This window comes from Chroicocephalus ridibundus, unplaced genomic scaffold (assembly GCF_963924245.1).
Source record: "Chroicocephalus ridibundus unplaced genomic scaffold, bChrRid1.1 SCAFFOLD_253, whole genome shotgun sequence".
Classification (NCBI taxonomy): domain Eukaryota; kingdom Metazoa; phylum Chordata; class Aves; order Charadriiformes; family Laridae; genus Chroicocephalus; species Chroicocephalus ridibundus.
Genome location: NW_026961354.1, coordinates 145,034 through 170,433, shown reverse-complemented (window position 1 = coordinate 170,433; position 25,400 = coordinate 145,034). Strand labels below are relative to the sequence as shown.

Here is a 25,400-nt window from a genome sequence, read left to right as displayed (position 1 = left end):
TATAAGGACCCTCTCCCGCGCTGTCTGCCATGAGCTGCTCCTTGTTGCAAAGGGCAGGGGAAGGAGCCGATCTCCTCTTCTGGTCACCGGGGCACCTGGTACCGCCTCTGCTGGAGTTTGAAGAGCAGGTGGGGGGAGCCTGGGCAGCGGTTTGTGTCTGTGCCGGCTGGGAATTGGCCCATGGGATTTGAGCAGCAGCAACGCACGTCACGCCATACCCCCTCCGGCTCCCATGTTTAACACAAACCCACCCCTGCAACGTATTCAGGAGAAGCAGCAACACAATCACGATCTTCGGAAAGCAGCGTTCGTTTTCTAAAGAGCCCAGAAGGTTTCCATCCCCTGGCTCTTTGGCATAAGCATGGAAGGGCAAGATAAGCCTTCCCCGGGTGAAACCAAAAGCGTAATCGGCAACAGAATCCATCAGGCGATGCCCAAAATATGCAGGTACAGCCGTTATCCAAGTCACCGTATCATACACCTGGATGCCAACCCGTACAAAAATAGCCCCTTGCAACCACCGCATACGAACACAAAGAGCCAGAAAACCACGCAACGTATTCAGTAAGTTCGGCAACGTCGCGCCTATTAATGTCAAAGGAAGCTCTCTAAGGGCACGATCCAACATTCCGCGGAGGAACAACATTCCCTGGGCAAGCTGGAAGCTCACGCCCCACATCGGGCGCAAATAAACCTGTCGCGGTTTGGGTCAGGTTGGCCAATGATGAGCCCACAGACGCTCTCCCCCACCTCTCACACTAGTTTAGAAAAAACTAAACTACTTTAATGACATATTAATAAGAAAATAATGAAAAAGAGACAATACATACAAAACCGTATCACGCTGCCAGGGAGATGTCACTGGCCACAGTGGTCAGGCCACACCTGGAACACTGTGTTCAGTTTTGGTCCCCGCTGTACAAAAAAGACGCGGACAAGCTGGAGAGGGTCCAGAGACGACGGCCATCAAGACGCTGAAGGGACTGGGAAGGCGGCCAGGTGAGGACAGGCTGAGAGAACTGGGTTTGCTCAGCCTTGAGAAAAGACGGCTTAGGGGAGACCTCATCACCACCTCCCAGTGTTTAAAGGGAAGCTAAAAGAAGACGGTGGCTCCCTTTTTACAAGGAGTGGCATGGAAAAGACGAGGGGTGATGGGTACGAGTTAGTCCAGGGCAGATTCCAATTGGACACAAGAGGAAAACTTGTCACCGTGACACCAATCAGCCTTAGGAATAAGCTCCCCAGGAAAGCGGTGGATTCCCCATCAGCGTTGGACGCTTTTAAGATGCAGCCGGACACGCTGCTGGGCCGTCTTGTTTGGACTGGGCTTTTCCAAGAAAGTTTGGACCGGATGATCCTTGAGGCCCCTTCCAACCTGGCATTCTACGGCTCTGTGAGGTTGTAGCGAGGTGGGCGCCAGTCTCTTCTCCCAAGTTACAGGCAACAGTTTTGCCCCAAAGCGGGGTCGTTCACCGGGTGCGCAGACGCCAACACGCACAGAGGGCAGAGGCGTTATTTATTTAAATCATTTCCGCAGAGGCGGGCGCTAGGTGGTACCCCACAAAGCCAGCACATCAGCCTACGAACTCTTAGGAATATTTATATGGTTCAAAACACAGCAATACCCACCCTTAATTATTGGTTAGTACCTCAGCTTAACGGTTTCTAATGGTTAGTACAGTCTCTCGCTTTCATTTAAAGTTACAAGGTCCTTCAATCGATGCGTGCAAGCTCCACACGTGCTGGGGGAGGGGGAGTAGTCCAGGTCAGTCTCCCACTGAGTCGACGGTCACGATCTCCCACCGACGACTTTACATTTCCCCCAATTACTGCGAATTTTTGTTGACTTTATGCTTTATCCAACAGCTGTCTAGTTTTCGACCGGTTTCGGTGCCTCCCGTGGAGGAATGTTCCCGTATCGGCCTCCTGTTCTTCTTCAAGGGTATATTCATTAACACGGCACGCAATGTTTATACCAAGTGTCCGGTTGCACGGGGCCTTGGGACCTTTTTACAGCACTTTGTTCTTACTTAGTGAGAGATTCTACCTTCTAAAACGTATCTTCCCTTTCTAAAAGCACATTCTACCTTCTTAAAGTATATCAATAGGAGGAGGGGGCACGGCCTCAAGTTGTGCCAGGGGAGGTTTAGGATGGATATAAGGACAAAGTTCTTCCCGGAAAGGGCTGGCAAGCGTTGGAAGAGGCCGCCCAGGGCGGTGGTGGAGTCGCCATCCCTGGGGGGATTTAAAAGAGGTGTAGACACGGTGCTGAGGGACGTGGGGTAGTGGTGGGCTCGGCAGGGCTGGGCTAACGGTTGGACTCCATGATCTGAAGGTCTCTTCCAACCAAAAGGATTCTATGGTTCTGCTCTTCCCTCAGGTACTGCCCACCCAGCGAGCAGCCTGGGGGGCACAAGGAGCTGGAAGGGACACTTTCTTTCTTGTTTCCTTACACTTTAGTTTTCTATTATTATTTCTTTTTCATTATTAAGGTATATTCATCCCAACCCACCAGTTTCGCCCTCACTGTTACCCTCCCCGGGCTCTGCAGCCCTGCCGGCGGCTGCTCCTGCTGTACGGCCGCTCTCCCGTGTGCCAGCCCGTATCGGCTGCGGCTCGGCCTCGCCGTGCTCCAGCGCTGAGGAGCGGGGCCAGGCGCATCTCCCGGGCCAGGGGCCGGCCCTCTGTAAGAGCCCTGAAACAAAGAAGCGGGAGACGTCTCCCCCCTCTCCAGCCTCCTCCAGGAACGGAACGTCTCAAACACTCCCGGTAAATCAGGAACGCCGGCCTGGTGTTCAAAGAACCGATAAGGCTCAGGCTTTGCTCACTCCGGCGCCTGGGGAGCCGCGGGAGGATTGCCTTGTGCAGACAAGGCAGCTCTGCCACTCGTGTGGTAAGCTTGTCAGGTCTCTGCTCTCGAGGCCATCGTGTCCCACGCGGCACCTCTGCCTCGTTATCCGCGACGCGCCTGTGGACGCGCACACCCTGCATCCGCTAATGAAGGTTACAGAGGTCATGCTAAACGCGTGTGACTGCGGCACTCGTCTCTCCGCCCAAGTCATGCCGCACGTCGCCCCAGGGAAGGGAGGCACCTGAGAGGAGAACTGCCCTTTGGCAGTGGGACATAAAGGGGAGGAAGGCTGGTGCAACGGGGGATTCACAAAGAGGGAATACACAGAAGGGCGCTCCTACAAGACACCCCTCCTCACCCCTGCGTTTGGCTGGAGCAGCGCTGGAACCAGGACCGGTGATCTGCATTTCGGTCACAACAACCCCAAGCAACGCTACGGGCTTGGGGCAGAGTGGCTGGAAAGCTGCCCGGCAGAAAAGGACCTGGGGGTGCTGGTGGACGGCCAGCTTGACATGAGCCAGCAGTGTGCCCAGGTGGCCAAGAAGGCCAACAGCATTCTGGCTTGTATCAGGAACAGCGTGGCCAGCAGGAGCAGGGAAGGGATGGTGCCCCTGTACTGGGCACTGGTGAGGCCTCACCTCGAGCGCTGTGTTCAGTTCTGGGCCCCTCTGTACAAGAGGGACGTTGAGGTGCTGGAGCGTGTCCAGAGGAGAGTGACCAGGCTGGGGAGGGCTCTGGAGACCAGGGCATGTGAGGAGAGGCTGAGGGAGCTGGGCATGTTTAGCTTGGAGAAGAGGAGGCTGAGGGGAGACCTCATTGCCCTCTACAACTCCCTGAAAGGAGGGTGCAGAGAGGTGGGGGTTGGTGGCCTCTTCTCCCAGGGGAATAATGACAGGACCAGAGGAAATGGGCTGAAGCTGCGGCAGGGGAGGTTCAGATCAGCTATTAGGAAGAATGACTTTACTGCAAGAGTGGTCAGGCACTGGGACAGCCTGCCCGGGGAGGGGGTTGGGTCACCATCCCTAGAGGCGTTGAAGAAACGTCTGGATTTGGTACTTCAGGGCGTGCTCTAGTGGCAGAGATTGTAGGGGTTTGGTTGGACTCGATGATCTCAACGGTCCTTTCCAACCATGGAGATTCTATGATCCTATCATTCTATGAATTATCATGGACTTAATTAAGATGTATATTAATCACTGTAGGAATCTAATAAATGTTTGTATATGGACCTTGAGAGTCATCTCACCTCAGTCCTCGCTGCTGGGAATTTGCAAACCCGAGTCACTTCTCCCTCGCCCCTCTTCTGAGCGGTCTGTGGGTCATGACACCCTGCCTCACTTGAAGTCCCCGCTGCCCTGGCAGCCAGCAGAGCCCCGCTCCCTGCCTGCGCTGCCGGGAGAGGGTGGCCGTGCCCAGGACACGCCTGGCCCTGGTTCCATCTCCTGGGGGATGCAGGGCACCAGTCAGGGAGGGACGAGGGGTCCTGCAGCTTTTACCCCGGACCCACAGCTTCCACGCAGACCGGTGGCAGTTTCAGGGGTGTCGGGCTGCAGAGGTGGCCGCAGGCTGGGGGTGCTGGGGGGGCACAGGCGAGCCAGCATGATCCCCTCATCCCAAAACTGCTTCTCACAGCTGCTGAACGGGAAGGTCTTGGTCTCCACTCACCCCTTCTGCCAGGGACGAACTGCCCTCCTCGCAACGTCCACCCTCCGGCACGGCCGGCGGGCCCTGGTGCACCCGACGGTGGCATTTCAGGCCTTCCTTACGGATGTAGGTCTTGCCGCACTCGCCGCACTTGTAGGGCTTCTCGCCGGTGTGGAGCCGCTGGTGGATGGTGAGGGTCTGCTTGTCTCTGAAGGTCATGGGGCAGTAGGTGCAGGTGAAGGGGCGCTCCCCAGTATGGACCCGCTGGTGGATGGTGAAGGCCTTCCTGTGCTTGAAGGTCTTGGAGCAGTGGGCGCAGGCAAAGGGGCGCTCCCCGGTGTGGACCCGCTGGTGGATGTTAAGCGACAACCTGCACCTGAAGGTCTGGGTGCAGCGGGTGCAGGCGAAGGGGCGCTCCCCGGTGTGGATGCGCTGGTGGTCGGTGAGTGACATCTTGCACCTGAAGGCCTTGGGGCAGTGGGGGCAGGCGAAGGGGCGCTCCCCACTGTGGACCCACTGGTGGTCACTGAGGGTCTTCTTTTTTCTGAAGACCTTGGGGCACTGGGTGCAAGCAAAGCGGCGCTCCGCGTTATGGACCTGCTGGTGGATGGTGAGGGCCTTCTTGTACCCAAAGGTCTTGGGACAGTGGTTGCAGGCAAAGGGGCGCTCCCCGGTGTGGACGTGCTGGTGATCTTTTAGGGACTGCTTGTCCTTGAAGGCCTTGGGGCAGTGTTCGCAGGTGAAGGGGCGCTCCCCGGTGTGGACCAGCTGGTGGACAGTGAGGTTTGTCTTGTCCTTGAAGGCCATGGGACAGTGGGCGCATTTGTAGGGGCGCTCCCCGGTGTGGATCCGCTGGTGACTGATGAGTGATGACTTTTCCCTGAAGGCCTTGGGGCAGTGGGTGCAGGCGAAGGGGCGCTCGCCAGTGTGGATGCTCTGGTGGCGGATCAGGTGGTGCTTCTGCCTGAAGCGGCGGCCGCAGTGGCTGCAGGCGAAGGGCTTCTCGCCGGTGTGAATGCCTTGGTGGCTCAGCAGGTGACGCTTCTGAATGAAGCGCTTCCCGCATTCGGCGCAGCTGAAGGGCTTCTCCCCACCGTGCCCCTTCTGGTGGGACACCAGGTTCTGCTTCAGCTGAAACTGGCGGGTGCACTGCCGGCAGCAGAAGGGCTGCGCTGCCACGTGCGTCTGCTGGAGCTTCTTCTGGTCCTGGCTCTTGCGGAAGCTCTTCCCACACTTGGCGCAGGTGTGGGGTCCCTTCGGGCCCGGGGGGCCAGAGGGGGGTCGGGCTGACAGCAGCTTTGCTGAGATGCCTCCCCTCCGCCTCCCGCCTCGCTGAGGAATCCCCGGGAGCAGGGTGGTGGGGTCTGGCAGCCCCCCGGGGACCTCCCCATCCTCCCTCCGCATCGGGACGTCACCGTCTGCTGGGGAGGAGAGGTCGGGGTCACTGCCGGGGATGGCATGGACACACGGGACCCCTCCCCACGGGCAGTGGCACGCGCAGCCCAGCAGCCCCCCACCCTCCCTGGGGCACGGAGCAGCCGGGGCCAAGGGGATGGTGCTGCCGGAACCCCCCAAGCTCCCACGCAGCCGCCTGGTACCCACCTGGCTCAGGGCTGCGGTGCCTCCGCCGCGCCCCAGGGCACTCTGGCACACACGGCGTCTCTTCTCGCTCCATCTTGCAGATGATCTCCGGCTTGACGGCGCACCAGCCTGTGCGGGCAAGAGAGAGAAGCACCCTCTCCCGCACTGCCGGCACAGCGGCACCGGCTCCCCCTGCCCACAGGCCCAGCATCTGCCCCCGCTCCGCTCCTCTCTCCTCACCCTGCCCGCACACGCCTTCGCACCCCCCTGCCCTGCGCCTCCAACGCCATCGTCAGCTTTATTCTACTCCGCTCTCTGCCATTCCTCTCCGCTCTCCTCAACACCACTCCAGCCCACTCTCTCTCCCAGCACCGCTCTCCACAGGAGGCTGCCGGGCAGGGGAAAACCTGCAATCCCAACCGCTCGGGCAGCGCTCGGGCAGCAACACCAACAGCAACAGCTGGCCTTTGGCTTTCAAGGGCTCCAGCTCAGCTCGAGAGGGCGATTCCAGCTCCAGCCCAGCCCGGCGGCACCGCACACAGTCCTCACCCAGCCAGGCCACCGCCTGGTAGTTCTCCAGCATCACCTCCCGGTAGAGCCGCCGCTGCCAGCCCGCCAGCTCGGCCCACTCCTCGGGGCAGAAGTAGATGGCCACGTCCTCGAACGTCACCGACATCTGCGGCAAGAAGCACGCCCGCCTCAGCGCCTTCCCCCGCACACTCGCCCAGCGCCTCTGCCCAAATCCTGCCGCTGCTGCCCCACGCCACCAACCGCGGCAACGCCAGCCCCTGGCGTCCCCGCAGCCGGGGCGCGTGGGGAGCGCGCGGGCTGCCACGGCTGCAGCTCTGCACACCCTCAGCAAGGGCAGAGCAGGGCGAGCAGACGGGTTGATGGGGAGCGCCGGGGCGGGCGCCCCCTCGCCCTCACCCCCACCTTGCCGCAGCAGCCTGGAGCCCGGCGCGCCGCTGGCTCTCCACGGGGAGACGGAGGCCCGCACAAGGCCTTCTCCGGGGAGATGCAGGTGGGATGCTCCGCGTTCCGCAGCAGATGCCCGCCCGGCACCAGCCGCACCGGCGCAGCGAGGACGGACGCTCCCTGCCAAGCACAGCGTTTGCAGGAAGAAATGAGGGGCAGAACTTCACTTCCCTGCCAGCCGCTGCCTGCCCTTCCACCCACAGCCTCCCACCCCCCCGGGAAAAGGACCCCCCAAAGAGCGTCGCTCTCCTGCTTTAGCCCCAGCGAGACACAAGGGACCGGGCGGCTGCTCGCTCCCTCCCCCCGAGGACCCGCTCGCTCCTCACCCTTTGTCGTGGTTTAGCCTCAGATGGCAACAAAGAACCACGTGCCGCTCGCTGGCGCCTTCCTAATACAGGAAGGATCGTAAGAAAAGGGCAGACTCTTGGGTTGGGACAAAGGCAGTTTAACAGGACAGCAAAGGGAACAGGCAAACAACAACAACAACAACACGGACAGGGGAATATACAAACGCGATTACGGAACCGCCGCTCCCTGCCGCTCGCCGGCCGACCCGGGACGCCGCCTCCGCTCCAAGCAGCAACTTCCTGCCCCTCCCCCGGCAGCTCAGGGTGGGCGTGGCTCACATGGCATGGAATACCAGGAAAAGTTAACCCTATCCCCACCGGAACCAGGACACCCTTGTACCGAGGGCCAAAAGGGCAAGAAGCCCTTGGGGGAGAGGAAGAGAGTTTCCCGGGGAAAGCAAAAGCTGCCCAAAGAGGGTCGCTGTCGGGGCTCAGCCCCAGCCGGCAACAAAGGACCAGGCGGCCACCGGCTCAGTCACCTGCCCTCCCCCGGGGGAAAGGGCAGCAGCAGCGGCAGAAAAAGGCCAAAGCCCCGGGCTGGCATCGAGCCTCTTGCAGAGAGCAGCCAAGGGCAGAGGAAAACAGCAGAGACTCCGCGGAAAGAAGCAGCAAAGCCAGGGCCACCCCCCGCCATTCGCTCCCCACCCGCTGCCCAGCCCGCTCCCGAGCAGGACTTGGGGGTACTCGTGGATGACAAGCTGGACATGAACCAGCAATGTGCGCTCGCAGCCCCGAAGGCCAATCGCATCCTGGGCTGCGTCAGAAGAACCGTGGCCAGCAGATCCAGAGAGGGGATTCTCCCCCTCTACTCTGCTCTCGTGAGACCCACCTGGAGTGCTGTGTCCAGCTCCGGAGCCCTCAGCACACGAAGGACATGGACCTGTTGGAGCAGGGCCAGAGGAGGGCCATGAAGATGATCCGAGGGCTGGAGCCCCTCTGCTGTGGGGACAGGCTGAGAGCGTTGGGGGTGTTCAGCCTGGAGAAGAGAAGGCTCTGGGGAGACCTTCCAGCCCCGTCCAGTCCCTCAAGGGGCTCCAGGAAAGCTGGGAAGGGGCTGTTTGACAGGGCATGGAGCGACAGGCCGAGGGGCGATGGTTTCAACTAGAGCAGGGCAGGGTTAGATCAGCCATGAGGAAGAAGTTCTTTACACCGAGGGTGGTGAGACACTGGCCCAGGTTGCCCAGAGAGGGGGTGGAGGCCCCATCCCTGGAGACATTCAAGGCCAGGCTGGACGGGGCTCTGAGCGACCTGATCGAGTTGAAGATGTCCCTGCTGACTGCAGGGGGCTGGACTAGGTGGCCTTTAGAGGTCCCTTCCAACCCAACACGTTCTAGGATTCTAAGTCCCTCCCCCACCCCAGCTCTATACTGGGAATGATGTCACATGGTATGGAGCAGCTCCTTGGCCAGCTCATCACATGGCACGGAGTAGCCCCTTGGCCAGCTCGGGTCAGCCCTCCCCCGGCTGGGGTCTGCTGAAAATTAACCCCGTCCCCGCCAAACCCAGGACATTTCCCACCCCTGATCCCACACCGGCTCCTTCATACCCAGGGCCTGCCCTTGCCACTTACTCGCCACCACTTTGCCCCGTCTTTGATACTCTCCTGCTTTCGGCTGGATGCACGTTCCAAATCACACTCCGAGTGTAACCCTCTCTACCAAGTGACCCCGAAGAATGACTTTACAGCTTTGATGAAACCGAGGAAACTTGCCGTGGTGACGGGACCAGAACTGGCTTCGGCAGTTGGCGCCCAGCAACCTCCTGGAGATGGACATCTTCAACCCACGGACCGTGGGCACCAGCAGATACACCAGCCACGAGCTCCGGATACCGTGTGTAACATCCCAACGCCACACGCCATCCCTCCTGCCCTGAGAGACTGTTCTGACAGAGGGAGCCCAAAGCCACGGACTGAATGAACTCAACAGACACTGTGGAGGGATGGCCCACGGACGGAGGGGGTGACAGCTGTGTCTGCATGTGTGCGTATATAGAACCACAGAATCGCCCGGGTTGGAAGGGACCTTTGAGATCATCGAGTCCTACCATCAACCTGACTCTGACAAAAACCATCACTAAACCAGATCTTTAAGCGCCACGTCTGCCCGGCTTTAAATCCCCCCAGGGACGGCGACTCCCCCACTGCCCTGGGCAGCCTCTTCCAACGCTTGACAGCCCTTTCAGTGAAGAAATTTTCGTAATATCCATCCTAAACCTCCCCTGGCGCAACTCGAGGCCGTTTCCTCTTGTCCCATGGCCTGTTCCTTGGGAGAAGAGACCGACCCCCCCGGCTGCCCCCTCCTTTCAGGGAGCTGTGGAGAGCGAGAAGGTCTCCCCTCAGCCCCCTTTTCTCCAGGCTGAACCCCCCCAGCTCCCTCAGCCGCTCCCCGGAGACAGGGCAAAGCGGTGGCGAGTAAGTGGCGAGGGCAGGCCCTGGGCACGAAGGAGCCGGCCTGGGATCGGGGCGGGGGGAAACGTCCTGGGTCCGGCGGGGACGGGGTTAATCTCCAGCAGAGGCTGGGAGGGGACCCAGCCGGGGGAGGGCTGACCCGAGCTGGCCAAGGGGCTACTCCGTGCCGTGTGACGTCGGGGCCAGCGCGGAGCTGGGGGCGGTGGCCGGGGGGGTGTGATATTGCCGGGCACAAACTGGAGCAGAGGAAATTCCCTACGGACAGGAGGAAAAAACCCCTTTGCGCCGAGAGCGGCGGAGCTCGGGCAGAGGACACCCAGAGGGGCCGCGGCGTCTCCCGCCCGGACTCGGCCCCGCGCCCGCTGCCGGGGGCGACCCCGCATCGGCGGGGGGTGGGCGCGGGGGAGGGCAGGCGGCCCCGCCGGAGCGCTGGGCCAGGCCCCGGGCGGGCGGAGGGAAGGCGGCCCCGCGCAGCGCCCGCCGGCAGGAGACGCCCCCGGGCCGGGCTCCGCCGAGCGCCGCATCGCCGGGACGCGGCCGGGGAACCCCTATCCCCGGGGCGACCCAGGGGGACCCCGCCCGCCCGCCGGCCGCGCCGTACCTGCCCGCCGCCGCCGCCACGGCCGCTCCGCCCGCCGCCGGCCCGCCCCCCTCGGCCCCTATTGGCCGGCCCGCCCCGCCGCTCCGCTCCCATTGGGCGAGGCGGACGCTCGTCTCGACCTTCCCGGGAGTCACCTGACCCCGCCCCCCCCGAGTCTGGCATCACCCGCTGCGGCGCACCCGGTCACGTGTCCCGGGGGGGGGTCACATGACGATCCGTCCGTCAGGGTCCCCCGGGCTCTGGCGTGGCTTCGGCTCGTAAATGCCCTCGCCGGTAATTAGTGGCCCAAATCATAGAATCATAGAATCGCTGAGGTTGGAAGGGACCTTTAAGATCATCGAGTCCAACCTTTAGCCTACCCTGACAAGAGCCACTTCTAAACCATGTCCCTCAGAGCCCCATCTACCCTTTTTTTAAACACCTCCAGGGATGGTGAATCCACCACCTCCCTGGGCAGCCTATTCCAATGTTTAATAACCCTTTCAGTGAAAAAATGTTTCCTAATATCCAATCTAAACCTCCCCTGACGTAACTTGAACCCGTTTCCCCTCGTCCTATCACTTGTCACCAGGGAGAAGAGGTCAGCCCCCATCTCTCTACGACCTCCTTTCAGGTAGTTGTAGAGGGTGAGAAGGTCTCCCCTCAGCCTCCTCTTCTCCAGGCTAAACAACCCCAGCTCCCTCAGTCGTTCCTCATAAGGTTTGTCCTCCAGACCCCTCACCAGCTTTGTAGCCCTTCTCTGGACACGCTCCAACACCTCAATGTCCCTCTTGTAGCGAGGGGCCCAAAACTGAACGCAGTACTCGAGGTGGGGCCTCACCAGTGCCGAGTACAGGGGGATGATCACTTCCCTAGTCCGGCTCACCACACTATTGCTGATACAGGCTAGGATGCTGTTGGCCTTCTTGGCCACCTGGGCACACTGCTGGCCCATATTCAGCCGGCTGTCAACCAACACCCCCAGGTCCTTTTCTGACGGGCTGCTTTCGAGCCACTCCGCCCCAATCCTGTAGCACTGCATGGGGTTGTTGTGACCCAAGTGCAGGACCCGGCACTTGGCCTTGTTGAACCTCATACCATCGATCTCAGCCCATCGGTCCAGCCTGTCCAGATCCCTCTGCAGAGCCAACCTACCCTCAAGCAGATCAACACGCCCGCCCAGTTTAGTGTCATCTGCGAACTTACTGAGGGTGCATTCGATCCCTTCATCCAGATCATTGATAAAGATATTAAAGAGAACCGGCCCCAGCACCGAGCCCTGGGGGACACCACTGGTGACCGGACACCAACTGGATTTAACTCCATTTACCACCACCCTCTGGGCACAGCCATCCAGCCAGTTTTTTACCCAGCAAAGAGTACACCTGTCCAGGCCATGAGCAGCCAGTTTCTCCAGGAGAATGCTGTGGGAAACAGTGTCAAAAGCTTTGCAAAAATCCCAGTAGATAACATCCACAGCTTTTCCCTCATCCACTAAGTGGGTCACCTTATCATAGAAGGATATTAGGTTTGATAGGCATGACCTGCCCTTCACAAACCCATGCTGACTGGGCCTGATCACCCTGTTCTCCTGCATGTGCCGTGCAATGGCACTGGGGAGGATCTGTTCCATGACCTTCCCAGGCACCGAGGTCAGACTGACTGGCCTGTAGTTCCCCGGATCCTCCTTCCGGCCCTTCTTGTGGATGGGTGTCACATTTGCCAACCTCCAGTCAGCTGGGACCTCCCCGGTTGTCCAGGACTGCTCATACATGATACCAAGTGGCCTGGCGAGCACCTCCGCCAGCTCTTTCAGTACCCTTGGGTGGATCCCATCCGGCCCCATAGATTTGTGCACCTCCAGGTGCTGAAGCAGGTCCCTCACCATTTCCCTTTGGATTAGAGGGGCTTCATTCTGCTCCCCATCCCTGTCTTCTAGCTCAGGGGTCTGGGTGCTCAGGGAACAACTGGTCCTACTGCTGAAGACTGAGGCAAAGACTTCATTAAGTACCTCAGCCTTTTCCTCATCCTTGGTCACTATGTTGCCGGCCCCATCTACTAGAGGACAGAGATAATCCTTAGTCCTCTTCCTATTGCTAATATATTTATAGAAGCTTTTTTTGTTGTCCTTGACAACAGAAGCCAGGTTTAGCTCCAGCTGGGCTTTGGCCCTCCTGATTTTTTCCCTACATAGCTTCACTACCTCTTTGTAGTCATCTTGAGTGGCCTGCCCTTCCTTCCAGAGGCCATAGATCCTCTTTTTTTCCCGAAGTTGCAACACTAGCTCCCTGTTTAGCCAGGCCGGCCTTTTTCCCCGACGGCTTGTCTTCTGGCACATGGGGACAGCCTGCTCCTGCGCCTTTAAGACTTCCTTCTTGAAAATCATCCAGGCTTCCTGGGCTCCTTTGCCCTGGAGGTCCTTCTTCCCCGTTGGGTTAGGCTTTCCCCACCTGTTGCCAGCATGCCTGCTGTCCTGTATATCGATCCATGGTCCAAGTAACCAAAGTTCTGCCGGTTGCACCAGTCTCGGAGCCAGGAGTTAATCTCCTGACTCTTCCTGTTTATCCCCTCATCAATCCCTGGGATAGAGGAGAACACTGCTTGTGCTCCTGATCCCTCAACCAGCCGTCCCAGGGCTCTGAAGTCTCTCTTCATTGCCCTTAGACTTCTGGTAGCTATCTCATCGTCACCTGCTTGAAATATCGGCAGTGGATAATAATCCGAGGGCCGAACCAGGGTAGGGAGTTTCCTCCATATGTCCTTGATCCTGGCCCCAGGGAGGCAGCTGACTTCCCTGTGGGATGGGTCCGGTCGACAGACAGGGCCCTCTGTTCCCCTCAGAAGGGAGCCACCCACTGCAATTACTTTCCTTTTTTTCTTGGTTGAGGAGGTCCTGAGTCGTGGGGGTGAGCGATTCGCCCTGTGTGACTCACACGACGGACAATCCTCCCCATCCTCATTTGCCGGGCCCTCCGATTCCAGAGCCCCAGTGACTACAACCCCTCTTTTCTCCCTTGGGGCTGTGGTGATAGTACCGGCAGTACGCCCTTCTGACTGTGGAGAGGTCTCTAGTGCAGACTGCCCGTCATCCACACCCTCACTCCACTGGCCTTCCTCGGTCAGTACCTCATAGCTGTTGTTCAGAGGTACCGGGGGCGACAGGGGCGGCAAGGAGAGGGTTCGCCCACTGCCCCGACCGTGAACTCGCCTCCTTTCGCTCCCTTCATTTAGGCTTCTGCCTCCTGCGTGGCAGGAGCAGGGTACAGGGGCCTCTAGATCCCGGCTGCTCTCTGCTGGGTGCTCCTGTTGCTGTTTGAAGGAGGGCAGAGCCTGGCTCCACCAGTCTGTTTCTTCCTCAGCCTCCCCAACGCTTCTTAACCTTTCAGCTTCCTCTCACAGCTCCGCCGCCAGGCCGAGCAGCTCATTTACCTGTGCGCAACGTACGCAGCGGTTCTCATAGCTGCCTCCCGTTTTGTCGGGATACACCAGATACACCAGTCACGAGCTCCAAATACATCATGCGAGAGTCCAGCGCGGCACGCCGTCCCTCCTGCCCTGAGAGACTGTTCGAGCAGATGGAGCCCAAAGCTCCAATCCTGGTCAACAGGGCAGGTGCCAGATGACTGGAGGGTGGTTAATGTGACGCCCATCTACCAGAAGGGTCGGAAGGAGGATCCGGGGAACTACAGGCCTGTCAGCCTGACCTCGGTACCAGGAAAGATCATGGAGAGGATCATCTTGAGTGAGCTCTCACGGCAAGCGCAGGGCAGCCAAGGGATCAGGGCCAGCCAGCATGGGTTTAGGAAAGGGAGGTCCTGCTTAACCAACCTGATCTCTTTCTATGACCACGTCACCCGCCTTCTGGACGTGGGGAAGGCTGTGGACGTTGTTTGTCTGGACTCAGGTAAGGCCTTTGACACCGTCCCCCACAGCATTCTCCTGGAGAAGCTGGCGAATCATGGCATAGACAAGTGTACTCTTCGCTGGGTTAAAAACTGGCTGGATGGCCGTGCCCAGAGAGTTGGGATCAATGGGGTGAAATCCTCTTGGCGGCCCGTCACCAGTGGTGTCCCTCAGGGCTCAGTTTTGGGGCCAGTTTTGTTTAATATCTTTATCAGTGATCTGGATGAGGGGATTGAGTGCACCCTCAGTAAGTTTGCAGATGACACCAAACTAGGTGGGAGTGTTGATCTGCTCGAGGGTAGGAAGGCTCTCCAGAGGGCCCTGGACAGGCTGGATCCATGGGCCAAGTGTAGGAGGTTTAATAAGGCCAAGTGCCGGGTCCTGCATTTGGTCACAACAACCCCAAGCAACGCTACGGGCTTGGGGCAGAGTGGCTGGAAAGCTGCCCGGCAGAAAAGGACCTGGGGGTGCTGGTGGACGGCCAGCTTGACATGAGCCAGCAGTGTGCCCAGGTGGCCAAGAAGGCCAACAGCATTCTGGCTTGTATCAGGAACAGCGTGGCCAGCAGGAGCAGGGAAGGGATGGTGCCCCTGTACTGGGCACTGGTGAGGCCTCACCTCGAGCGCTGTGTTCAGTTCTGGGCCCCTCTGTACAAGAGGGACGTTGAGGTGCTGGAGCGTGTCCAGAGGAGAGTGACCAGGCTGGGGAGGGCTCTGGAGACCAGGGCATGTGAGGAGAGGCTGAGGGAGCTGGGCATGTTTAGCTTGGAGAAGAGGAGGCTGAGGGGAGACCTCATTGCCCTCTACAACTCCCTGAAAGGAGGGTGCAGAGAGGTGGGGGTTGGTGGCCTCTTCTCCCAGGGGAATAATGACAGGACCAGAGGAAATGGGCTGAAGCTGCGGCAGGGGAGGTTCAGATCAGCTATTAGGAAGAATGACTTTACTGCAAGAGTGGTCAGGCACTGGGACAGCCTGCCCGGGGAGGGGGTTGGGTCACCATCCCTAGAGGTGTTTAAGAAACATCTGGATTTGGTACTTCAGGGCGTGCTCTAGTGGCAGAGATTGTAGGGGTTTGGTTGGACTCGATGATCTCAACGGTCCTTTCCAACCATGGAGATTCTATGATCCTATGAAGCTACCACCAGTTTAGTAAATTGTTCAGGTTTAGCGGGTTACAGAGTCTCTAAGAAGGCGGCCCAGGTAGCAAACGGGGAAGTTGGGTATCTGGGTTTCAAGGTATCAAAGCACTTGCAGAAGAGAGAAAAGCGGCTGCATGCAGGGTGGCAGTGCCAAAAACTGAGACGCAACTGAAGGCATGTTTGAGGATGGCTGGATTTGGTCGGGTTTGGATCCCAAAGTTTGTGCTAATAACTAAATCGCTATACAACGCCATCAAAGGACCCGGAGAATTCTTAGAACGGACCCTGGAGTGTTGGAGACGCTTTGACGAAAGCAAGCAGCAGCTGATGGAAGCCCCATCCCAAGGCCTCCCAGACATGGCAAAGCCCTTCCAACTGTGTGATTCCTGCCTCGGTCCCTCCTCGGCAGCAGCCGTCACCCAGCGGTCTCTGCAGGCGGGCAGCAGTGGCAGTGATCCTGCATGGGGAACTGCTCACACACCCTCCCTGCTCATTCTCCCCAAACTAAGATTGCAACTGCAGAGCTGCGTCCTCCGAGAGCACGTTCCCAGCTCCGTGCTCCCTGTGTCAGTCGATCCCTTGCGTCCGCAGCGGGAAGCGCAGGGTCTGTGTTGGCTGACTTCCTAAAGCTGCTCAGGGGTCAGGCTGTTGTCCCGAAGTGAGGGTTCTTCACCCGCTGTGCGAGGGCCAAACCACCCACTGAGTCGAGAGATTTGGTTTTATTTCAGTTCTGCAGAATCGTGTGCCGGGCATTTAACAACAGCCAGCACGCACAGGTTTCAAACCGCCCAATATTTATAGTGATAAAATACAGCTGATTGATTAATAATGATTCATTCATCACTCCGAACTACACATATGCATCTAAGCTCAGGTTTAAAACACTTAGGGTTTAGGTTACCTGGTGAGCACGCTCATTATTCACAGAGGGTGTGTGTTTTAGCGTTACAATAGCCCAGGATTGCCTTGGGATACACTCTTGGCTCAACTTCGGTCCAGAAGTTGCATTTTTTGCTGTCTTATGGCTAAGTCGGCAACTGCAAAAGAACACGTAAGACACGTGGTTTCCTTTCACATCCTGCTCAAGGTCAGGCACCTTCTGGGACGTCTCAACCACGTCCCCCAACCCAAACTGCTTGACAAATTTTTACCTTTGCTCTTTCAGCTTCACAAATGCCCTCTTTGTCTTGGATTGCTTCCCATTCTTCCCAGTTGCTTTTTTCTTCCGAGCTTACCTCTCTGTCTAGTTGAGCCCTATCGGGTCTGCTCAGTCCCTCCAGGTCTCGAGTCATGAGCGCGAGAACTGGCCCCTGCTGTCTAGTGCTGCTTCGTTGCGGCATCAACTCAGGCATTTCCTCGCGCGGCCGGATCATCTTCCAAGCCGTGTGCTGCGCAGTGTCACGAGCCCATCTCTAAGTCGCATCTCTTGATGGCCTGAGGTGTCAAGGGCCCACCAAGCTATGAATAATTCACCATTATTTTGCCAGTTCAGATCCACCTGGGCCACTTCAATCTTAGCAGCCCGATACACGTGCTGGCTGTTTTGATGTTCCTCAGTGGCTCGACTGTTGGGTATACGGGCATCTACGTGACGTACTTTTACAACCAGCTTCTCTATCTGGGCAGCAACATCTCGCCACAGTGGGGCAGCCCAGGTGGGTTTGCCTCTGCGCTGCCAGTTGCTCTGCTTCCACTGCTGTAACCGCCCCCAGGGCATTTGCCACCATCCGTGAATTGGTAAAAAGCGCTGGCCATTTCTCTCATTCAGCAATGTCTAAATTCACCTCTGCAAACCGGCTCAATTCACCTTGTCCTTCAGCGGCTTCTGCGACTCATTGTGTAGGACTCCACACAGCAGCCTTCCACCTCCGACGCTTCCCCACAATGTGACAGGACCCATCAGTGAACAGGCTCTTCTCATTTTCCGGTAATTTATTATAGAATGGGGCCTCTTCAGCACGCGTCACCTCCTCTTCTGGTTATATTTTGAAATATTTGCCTTCTGGCCAGTAGTCCGTGATCACTTCCAGAATTCCTGGGTGACCGGGATTTCCCATTCGAGCCCGCTGTGTGATCAGCGCGACCCACTCACTCCAGGTAGCATCAGTTGCGTGACGTGTAGAGGGGACCCTCCCTTTGAACATCCAGCCCAGCACCGGCAGTCGGGGTGCCAAGAGGAGCTCTGCTTCGGTGCCAGCCGCTTCCAAAAAAGCTTGAACCCCTTTGCATCCTGCCCATCTCTCTTTCTCAGTTGGAGCATAGCGGCCGCGGATCCTCTGTATCCCCGACTCCAAAACCTCAGGGGCTGACCTCGAGTCTCCCCTGGTGCTTTTGGCCAGAGGCTCCAGGTAGGGCCGTTCTCCCCTTGCTCTGCCCGGACGGGCCCCAGTGCTGCTGCATGAACTATTTCCCGTTTAATGTGGTCAAAGGCTTGTCATTGCTCAGGGTCCAACGTAAAATTGTTTTTCTTCCAGGTCACTTGAAGGAGAGGGCTCACCATCAGACCGTAATCAGGAATATGCATCCTCCAAAAACCCACAATGCCTAAGAAAGCTTGTGTTTCCTTTATACTCATCAGTGGAGACAGATTTTGTTGATCACTCCCATTGGGATCTGATGGCTTCCATCTTGCCATTTTACTCCTAAAACCTAGATGTCCCGTGCAGGTCCCTTGACCTTACTTCATCTTATGGCAAAACCGAATTTTAGGAGGATTCCAACTATTTTATTCCCTTTCTCAAAAGCTTCTTCTGCTTTGTTGCCCCATATGATGATGTCATCAATGAACTGCCAAGGTTCCGGAGCTTCACCCTTCTCCAGTGCTGTCTGGATCAGTCCACGGCAAATGGCGGGGCTGTGTTTCCAGCCCTGAGACAGTCGATTCCAGGTGTACTGGACGCCTCTCCAGGTGAAAGCCAACTGTGGCCTGCACTCCGCTGCCAAAGGGATTGAGGAAAACACATTAGCGATACCGATTGTGGCATACCACTTGGCTGCCTTGGACTCCAGTTCATATTGGAGTTGTAGCACATCCAGCATGGCAGCGCGCAGCGGTGACGTGCCAGGCCATGGAACCCACACAGTCCAGTAAACCCGGTTGCCCCTTTCCTCCAGCTGGCCAGAGACGGGGCCCCTCTAGTTCTGATCATAGTATTTTCTACTCACTTCTTGCAAAAGTGACTTGCAAGTCCCTTCAAGAGGATCAGAAGCGAGATCAGGCCTTCTGCTCTGTCTGGGGAACTGCCCACTGGAAACTGGAGCGGCATTTCTCCTGGAAGAATCCCCTTTTGTGACTGTGTTCCTTACAACTCATGTACTTGTGCCTGTGGGGTCGAGGTAGGTTTTCCACTCCGCTTCCTCATGTCCACTCCGTGGTCGCGTAGGTAAAACCACAGGGTGCCTTGTGGTGTGTACTCTCTGTGTCCTCTCTCTTGAGCAGAGGGATGCTTTGATGACACCAAACTGGGTGGGGAAGCAGATGCTTTGGAAGGGAGAGCCACCTTGCAAGAAGACCTGGATAGGCTGGAGAAGTGGGCTATCAAGAACCTTATGAAGTTCAACAAGGACAAGTGTAAGGTCTTGCACCTGGGAAAACATAATCCAGGAGTGCAGACCAGGCTGGGATCTACACAGCTGTGGAAAGGGACCTGGGGGTCCTGGTGGACAACAAGCTCGACAGGAGTGAAGAGTGTGCTGCTGTGTAGTTGGCTCCCAGCTGTGGCTGCGCACACGCTCAAGCGCACGTGATCCTCTGCAACGGTCTCTGCTCCCCACGGCAGACAAGCGGCCAGGCAGCACCTTCCTCTTCAGGACAAACGCAGCCCGAAGCCGTTCCTTCCTGCACACCCTCCTGCAAATGGCAGCTGCTGAACCCAGCATGGGGGCAATGCCTTTCGGCCACCCAGCGCTCACCATTCATCTGCACTGACTCCTGAGAAGGCCCATGGTCACGGGCAGCCAGGCCAGCAGGTGCCTGGGTGAGGTGGAGGCAGCAGAACCACTCCATCAAGGATGGACGAGGGGTCCCGCAGCTCCACCCTCAGACCCGCAGCTCCCAAAGACGAGGGATGGTGAGCCAGGGGGAGCCGCAGGCACCTCAACAGCAGTTGCGTGGGGCACCAGGCCGTGGAGGTGGCCAGATGCTGGGGCTGCTGAGGGTGAGCTACCATGTTCCCCTCATCCAGAAAAGACTCGGAGCTGACTCACAAGAAGGGCTTTGACTCTGCTCGCTCCTGCACTGGGGACGGACCCCCTTCCACCCGCTCGCTGCCCCCTGGACATGCAGTCAGGCCCTGGTGCACCTTCTGGTGGCAATCCAGGTCCTGCTTCTGACTGCAGATCCTGCTGCACTCGCTGCACTTGTAAGGCTTCTCGATAGTGTTGTCCCCCTGCTGGAAGGTGAGGGCATTCCTGTGTTTGAAGGTCTGAGGGCAGTGGGTGCAGGTAAATGGGCGCTCTCTGGTGTGGACACGTTGGTGGAAGGTGAGAGCATTCTTGTGCTTGAAGGTCTTGGGGCAGTGGGGGCAGGCGAAGGGGCGCTCCCCAGTGTGGACCCGCTGGTGGTCACTGAGGGTCTTCTTGTGCCTGAAGGCCTTGGGACAGAGGGCACAGGCAAAGGGGCGCTCCCCAGTGTGGACCAACTCATGGACGGTGAGGGCTGTCTTGTTTCTGAAGGCCTTGGAGCACTGGGAACAGGTGAAGGGGCGCTCCCCAGTGTGGACTCGCTGGTGGTTGGTGAGGGTCGTCTTGTCCTTGAAGGCCTTAGGGCAGTGGGTGCAGGCAAAGGGGCGCTCCCCGCTGTGGACCCGCTGGTGGATGGTGAGGGTCTTCTTGTCCCTGAAGGTCTTGGGACAGTGGGTACATGCGAAGGGGCGCTCCCCAGTGTGGACCCGCTGGTGGTCGGTGAGGGTCTTCTTGTCCTTGAAGGCCTTTGGGCAGTGGGTGCAGGTGAAGGGGCGCTCCCCAGTGTGGACCCGCTGGTGGATGGTGAGATCCATCTTGTTCCTGAAGGTCTTGGAGCAGCCAGCGCAGGCAAAGGGGCGTTCCCCAGTGTGGACCCGCTGGTGGACCATGAGTGTCTGCTTGTTCCTGAAGGCCTTGGGGCAGTGGGTGCAGGCAAAGGGGCGCTCCCCAGTGTGGACCCGCTGGTGAACGGTGAGGGCATTCTTGTGCCTGAAGGCCATGGGGCAGCTGGCACAGGCAAAGGGGCGCTCCCCGGTGTGGACTCGCTGGTGGATGGTGAGGGCCGTCTTTTTCCTGAAGGCCTTGGGGCAGCGGGCGCAGGCAAAGGGGCGCTCCCCGGTGTGGACCCGCTGGTGGTCAGTGAGGGCATGCTTGTGACTGAAGGTCATGGGGCAGCGGGTGCAGGTGAAGGGGCGCTCCCCGGTGTGGATGCGCTGGTGGCGGACCAGGTGGTACTTCTGCCTGAAGCGGTGGCTGCAGTGGCTGCAGGCGAAAGGCTTCTCACCGGTGTGTACGCGCCGGTGGATCAGCAGTTTATGCTTATGACTGAAGCGCTTTCCACAGTCGGCACATCCGAAGTGCTTCTCTCTGCCATGCACCTTCTGGTGTGTCACCAGGATCTGCTTCAGCTGAAACCGTTGGCCACACTGTGGGCAGGAGAAGGGCCACGCCACTGTGTGCATTTGTTGGTGCTTCTTCAGCCCCCACTTTTCCTGCGGCAAGGGGCATCTCAGGCCAAGGGGATGGTGCTGCTGAACCCGTCCAACCGGCCCTGCAGCCGCCTGGTACCCACCTGGCTCAGGGCTGTGGTGCCTCCGCCGCGCCCCAGGGCACTCTGGCACACACGGCGTCTCTTCTCGCTCCATCTTGCAGATGATCTCCGGCTTGACGGCGCACCAGCCTGTGCGGGCAAGAGAGAGAAGCACCCTCTCCCGCACTGCCGGCACAGCGGCACCGGCTCCCCCTGCCCACAGGCCCAGCATCTGCCCCCGCTCCGCTCCTCTCTCCTCACCCTGCCCGCACACGCCTTCGCACCCCCCTGCCCTGCGCCTCCAACGCCATCGTCAGCTTTATTCTACTCCGCTCTCTGCCATTCCTCTCCGCTCTCCTCAACACCACTCCAGCCCACTCTCTCTCCCAGCACCGCTCTCCACAGGAGGCTGCCGGGCAGGGGAAAACCTGCAATCCCAACCGCTCGGGCAGCGCTCGGGCAGCAACACCAACAGCAACAGCTGGCCTTTGGCTTTCAAGGGCTCCAGCTCAGCTCGAGAGGGCCATTCCAGCTCCAGCCCAGCCCGGCGGCACCGCACACAGTCCTCACCCAGCCAGGCCACCGCCTGGTAGTTCTCCAGCATCACCTCCCGGTAGAGCCGCCGCTGCCAGCCCGCCAGCTCGGCCCACTCCTCGGGGCAGAAGTAGATGGCCACGTCCTCGAACGTCACCGACATCTGCGGCAAGAAGCTGCAAGGCACGGCACCGTGACACCAGGCTTGGCCGGAGGCGCAGCGAGGACGGACGCTCCCTGCCAAGCACAACATTTGCATGAAGAAATGAGGGGCAGAACTTCACTTCCCTGCCAGCCGCTGCCTGCCCTTCCACCCACAGCCTCAAAACCCCCGGGAAAAGGACCCCCCAAAGAGCGTCGCTCTCCTGCTTTAGCCCCAGCCAGAAACAAAGAACCACACTCGCTCCACACCCCCGAGGACCCGCTCGCTCCTCACCCTTTTACCAAAGGCTAAAAGGGGCCAGGCCGCCGCTCACTTATTCACCCCCTGTCCCCTGTTGCATGTGGAGGAGAATCAGAAAAAAAAGGCAAAACTCGTTTAAACAGATGATTCAGCTGCATGCTAACGGTATTTAAGGTTCTATATTAAAAAGCACTTTGGTAAAAGTAAGACTAGCGAGCTGCATGGGGGAGGTATGGCAACATAGAGAAGTGTCAGAGCAGAAAAGAGAATTGTCAAAACAAAGACAAAAGTGGGAAACATCAAACCAAGTTCATGGCAGACTAAAAGGTCATCTTTTCTACATTAGGAAGAACTTGCACACCCCGAGGAAGTTTCCGTAAGCCAAAGAAGACAAAAGGTTCCTGCTCTTTCCTGCATCCAAGCCTCACTGAGAGCCCTGACAGCATCTGTGTACCCAGCTTCCTTCCGGCTGCAGAGCCCATTCGCTCGGCTCCCGACTTCACACGCACCTCAGCTGAGGCCCCTCTCCCTGATTTGGGGCCATTTCTTGGTCCCAGAATTACCATGTACCAAACATGGATGCTGGGGAAGAAGCAAGATGAAGGACCCGTACAGGACGACAGGAAAAGGGGCAACGGTCACAAACTGGAACACGGGAAATTCTGTCTGAACCTAAGGAAAAAATTCTTTCCCCTGAGGGTGGCAGAGCCCTGGCACAGGCTGCCCAGAGAGGTGGGGGAGTCTCCGTCTCTGGAGACATCCCAACCCCGCCTGGACGCGTTCCTGTGCCACCTGCTGTGGGTGACCCTGCTCTGGCCGGGGGTGGGCCGGGATGGGCTCCAGAGGGCCCTTCCGACCCCGGCCAGTCTGGGATTCTGTGATACCGTGGAAGCAGACGGTGATGAATAAGCTTGACCAGTACAGCGAGACAAAACTCCAGATAACTTGGATGGAATCTTTCCTGCAAAACAGGAGATGGGGGAACAGCAGGACTAGGGATAACTACCAGGAAAGAACAAGGTGGAAGCGCCAGGCCTGCGATGTCCGGGTGGGACCGTTCTGCCTTGGAGGCCAGAAAGACAGTTTAGTGTGAGGTGGCACCTTCTGAGGAAGGAAAGACTCGGGACGGACATCAACGTTCTCTTCTGGGCAACGGTGACACGTCGCAGGTGGGACACAATTTGAACCTCACGAGGCTTTAGGAAGTTCTCTTCCTCCGGCCGCTCCGTTTTACGAAGCGAGCCGTGCCGTGCTACGGCTAAGCCGGCGCCAGCGCTCGGCGAAGCTCAGGGCTCCCACCCCGCACGGCTCTGCGCAAACACCAACCACCAACGCGCAGCCCGCGGGCGGGAAGGGGGTGCGGGTTCCCCCAAACCGGGGACAGGACTTCGGACGCGTCGGGCGGCTGGTTTTAGGCCCCGGGCATGGGAAAGACGAGCGCTGGCAGAGGATGGCGGCGCGGGGAGGGCGCTGGCTTTCCCAGCCCCGGGAGAAAACTCCTTTTCCCCGTCACCGAGCTCACGGGCGCGGGGGAGGGCAGGCGGCCCCGCCGGAGCGCTCGGCCAGGCCCCGGGCGGGCGGAGGGAAGGCGGCCCCGGGCAGCGCCCGCCGGCAGGAGACACCCCGGCGCCGGGCCGCGCTCCCCAGCTGAGCCCCGCCGGGGCACGACCGGCGAGAGGCGAGGCCGGGGACCCCCCCCCCCGCCCCCGGGGCGACCCAGGGAGGTGACCCCGCCGGGCCCCGCCCGCCCCATCCCCGCCCCGCCGTACCTGCCCGCCGCCGCCACGGCCGCTCCGCCCAGCCCCAGAGCCCGCCGCCGGCCCGCCCCCTCGGCACCTATTGGCCCGCCCGCCCCGCCGCTCCGCTCCCATTGGGCGAGGCGCCCGCTCGTCTCGGCCGCCCTCCCCTCCCCGGGAGTCACGTGACGGGAGAGGGGCGGGGGCTCCGTGTGGGGCCGGTGGGTCCCGGCCGTCCGTTGCCTTCGGGGCCGGGAGAAGCCGAACGGCCCGGAGCGCCTCGGGAACCGGCCCCGCTCCGCAAAGGCTGCCCGGCCTGGCCCCGCCGCCGCGGGTCTCCCCCGGGGCGGCGGTTCCCAGCGCTCCCGTTCAGCCTCGCTCCCACCCTCGCCCCGCAAAGCGCCGCTCGGGCTCGGCCGCCCCTGCAGAACCGAGCGTGCCCCGGCTTTGTCTTTTTTTCGGCGCGGAAAAAGCCCGCCGCAGGGTGTTTCTGGAACCTTCCTCGCCTTGATGTGTGTGAAGCAAACTCTCCACCGGCCCCCCCGTGCCGCGGCAGGCGCTGAGGTGCCCCGTGCCCGCCGCGGGGTGACAGCGCACGGGGGGGTCCGCGCTGTGTCCCACCTCCCGAGAAACGGCGCTTGGAAGCTCTCCGGACCCTGCATCCAGAGCGCGTGGCGCCCCTGGCATTTAGACGCCTCTTGGTGGAGCCAGGAGCGATTTTGTGCACCCTCAGCGAGTTTGCCGATGACACCAAGCTGTGCGGAGCGGTCAATACGCTGGAGGGAAGGGATGCCATCCAGGGGGACCTGGACGGGCTGGAGAGATGGGCCCATGCCAACCTCGTGAAGTTCAACAAGGCCAAAGGCACCTGGGTCTGGCACCTGGGTCGCGGCAATCCCAGGCACAAATCCAGGTTGGGCGGAGAATGGCTTGAGAGCAGCCCTGAGGAGAAGGACTTGGGGGTGCTGGTGGGCGAGAAGCTCAACGCGAGCAGGCAATGCGCACTCGCAGCCCAGAAAGCCAACCACATCCTGGGCTGCATCAGGAGAAGCGTGGCCAGCAGGGCGAGGGAGGGGATTCTGCCCCTCTGCTCCGCTCTGGGGAGACCCCACCTGGAATCCTGCGTCCAGCTCTGGAGTCCTCAGCACAAGAAGGACATGGACCTGTTGGAACCGGTCCAGCAGAGGGACACGAAGATGATCCGAGGGCTGGAGCCCCTCTGCTGTGGGGACAGGCTGAGGGAGCTGGGGGGGTTCAGCCTGGAGAAGAGAAGGCTCCGCGGAGACCTTCCAGCCCCTTCCAGTCCCTCAAGGGGGCCTAGAGGAAGGATGGGGAGGGACTCTGGATCAGGGAGTATAATGATAGGACATGGGGGAACGGCTTCAAACTGAAAGAAGGTAGATTTAGACTGGAAATCGGGAAGAAAGTCTTTACTGTGAGGGTGGTGAGGCACTGGAACAGGTTGCCCAGGGAGGTTGTCGATGCCCCATCCCTGGAGGGGTTCAAGGCCAGGCTGGATGAGGCTTTGAGCAGCCTGGGCTGGTGGGAGGTGTCCCTGCCCAGGGCAGGGGGGGTTGGAACTAGA

At 59.5% G+C, this 25,400-nt stretch overlaps 1 protein-coding gene across 1 annotated transcript; it reads right to left on the bottom strand.

The window, feature by feature from the left end:
* Nucleotides 1-790: 790 nt before the first annotated feature.
* Nucleotides 791-23,841, bottom strand: LOC134509358 (uncharacterized). Its single transcript, XM_063321839.1, has 10 exons — nucleotides 21,750-23,841; nucleotides 21,185-21,292; nucleotides 19,635-21,104; nucleotides 16,903-17,047; nucleotides 13,433-13,630; nucleotides 7,378-7,871; nucleotides 7,010-7,171; nucleotides 6,626-6,752; nucleotides 6,098-6,205; nucleotides 791-5,916 (listed from the first exon to the last, which is right to left on the bottom strand). Exons 1-10 carry the CDS (start codon nucleotides 21,933-21,935, stop codon nucleotides 4,478-4,480), a joined length of 4,437 nt encoding a protein of 1,478 aa, XP_063177909.1. The 5' UTR covers nucleotides 21,936-23,841; the 3' UTR covers nucleotides 791-4,477.
* Between the last annotated feature and the right edge of the window lie 1,559 nt (nucleotides 23,842-25,400).

What these genes read in the sequence shown, in the direction of transcription:
- LOC134509358 (XM_063321839.1), bottom strand. Translation starts at nt 21,935, where the DNA reads ATGCAAATGTTGTGCTTGGCAGGGAGCGTCCGTCCTCGCTGCGCCTCC. An exon ending in AGCGGCGGCTCTACCGGGAG is followed by an intron (nt 21,293 to 21,749) that starts GTGATGCTGGAG and finishes TTGCCCGCACAG; the next exon opens with GCTGGTGCGCCGTCAAGCCG. An exon ending in CAGAGTCAAAGCCCTTCTTG is followed by an intron (nt 17,048 to 19,634) that starts TGAGTCAGCTCC and finishes GTTGCTGCCCAG; the next exon opens with ATAGAGAAGCTGGTTGTAAA.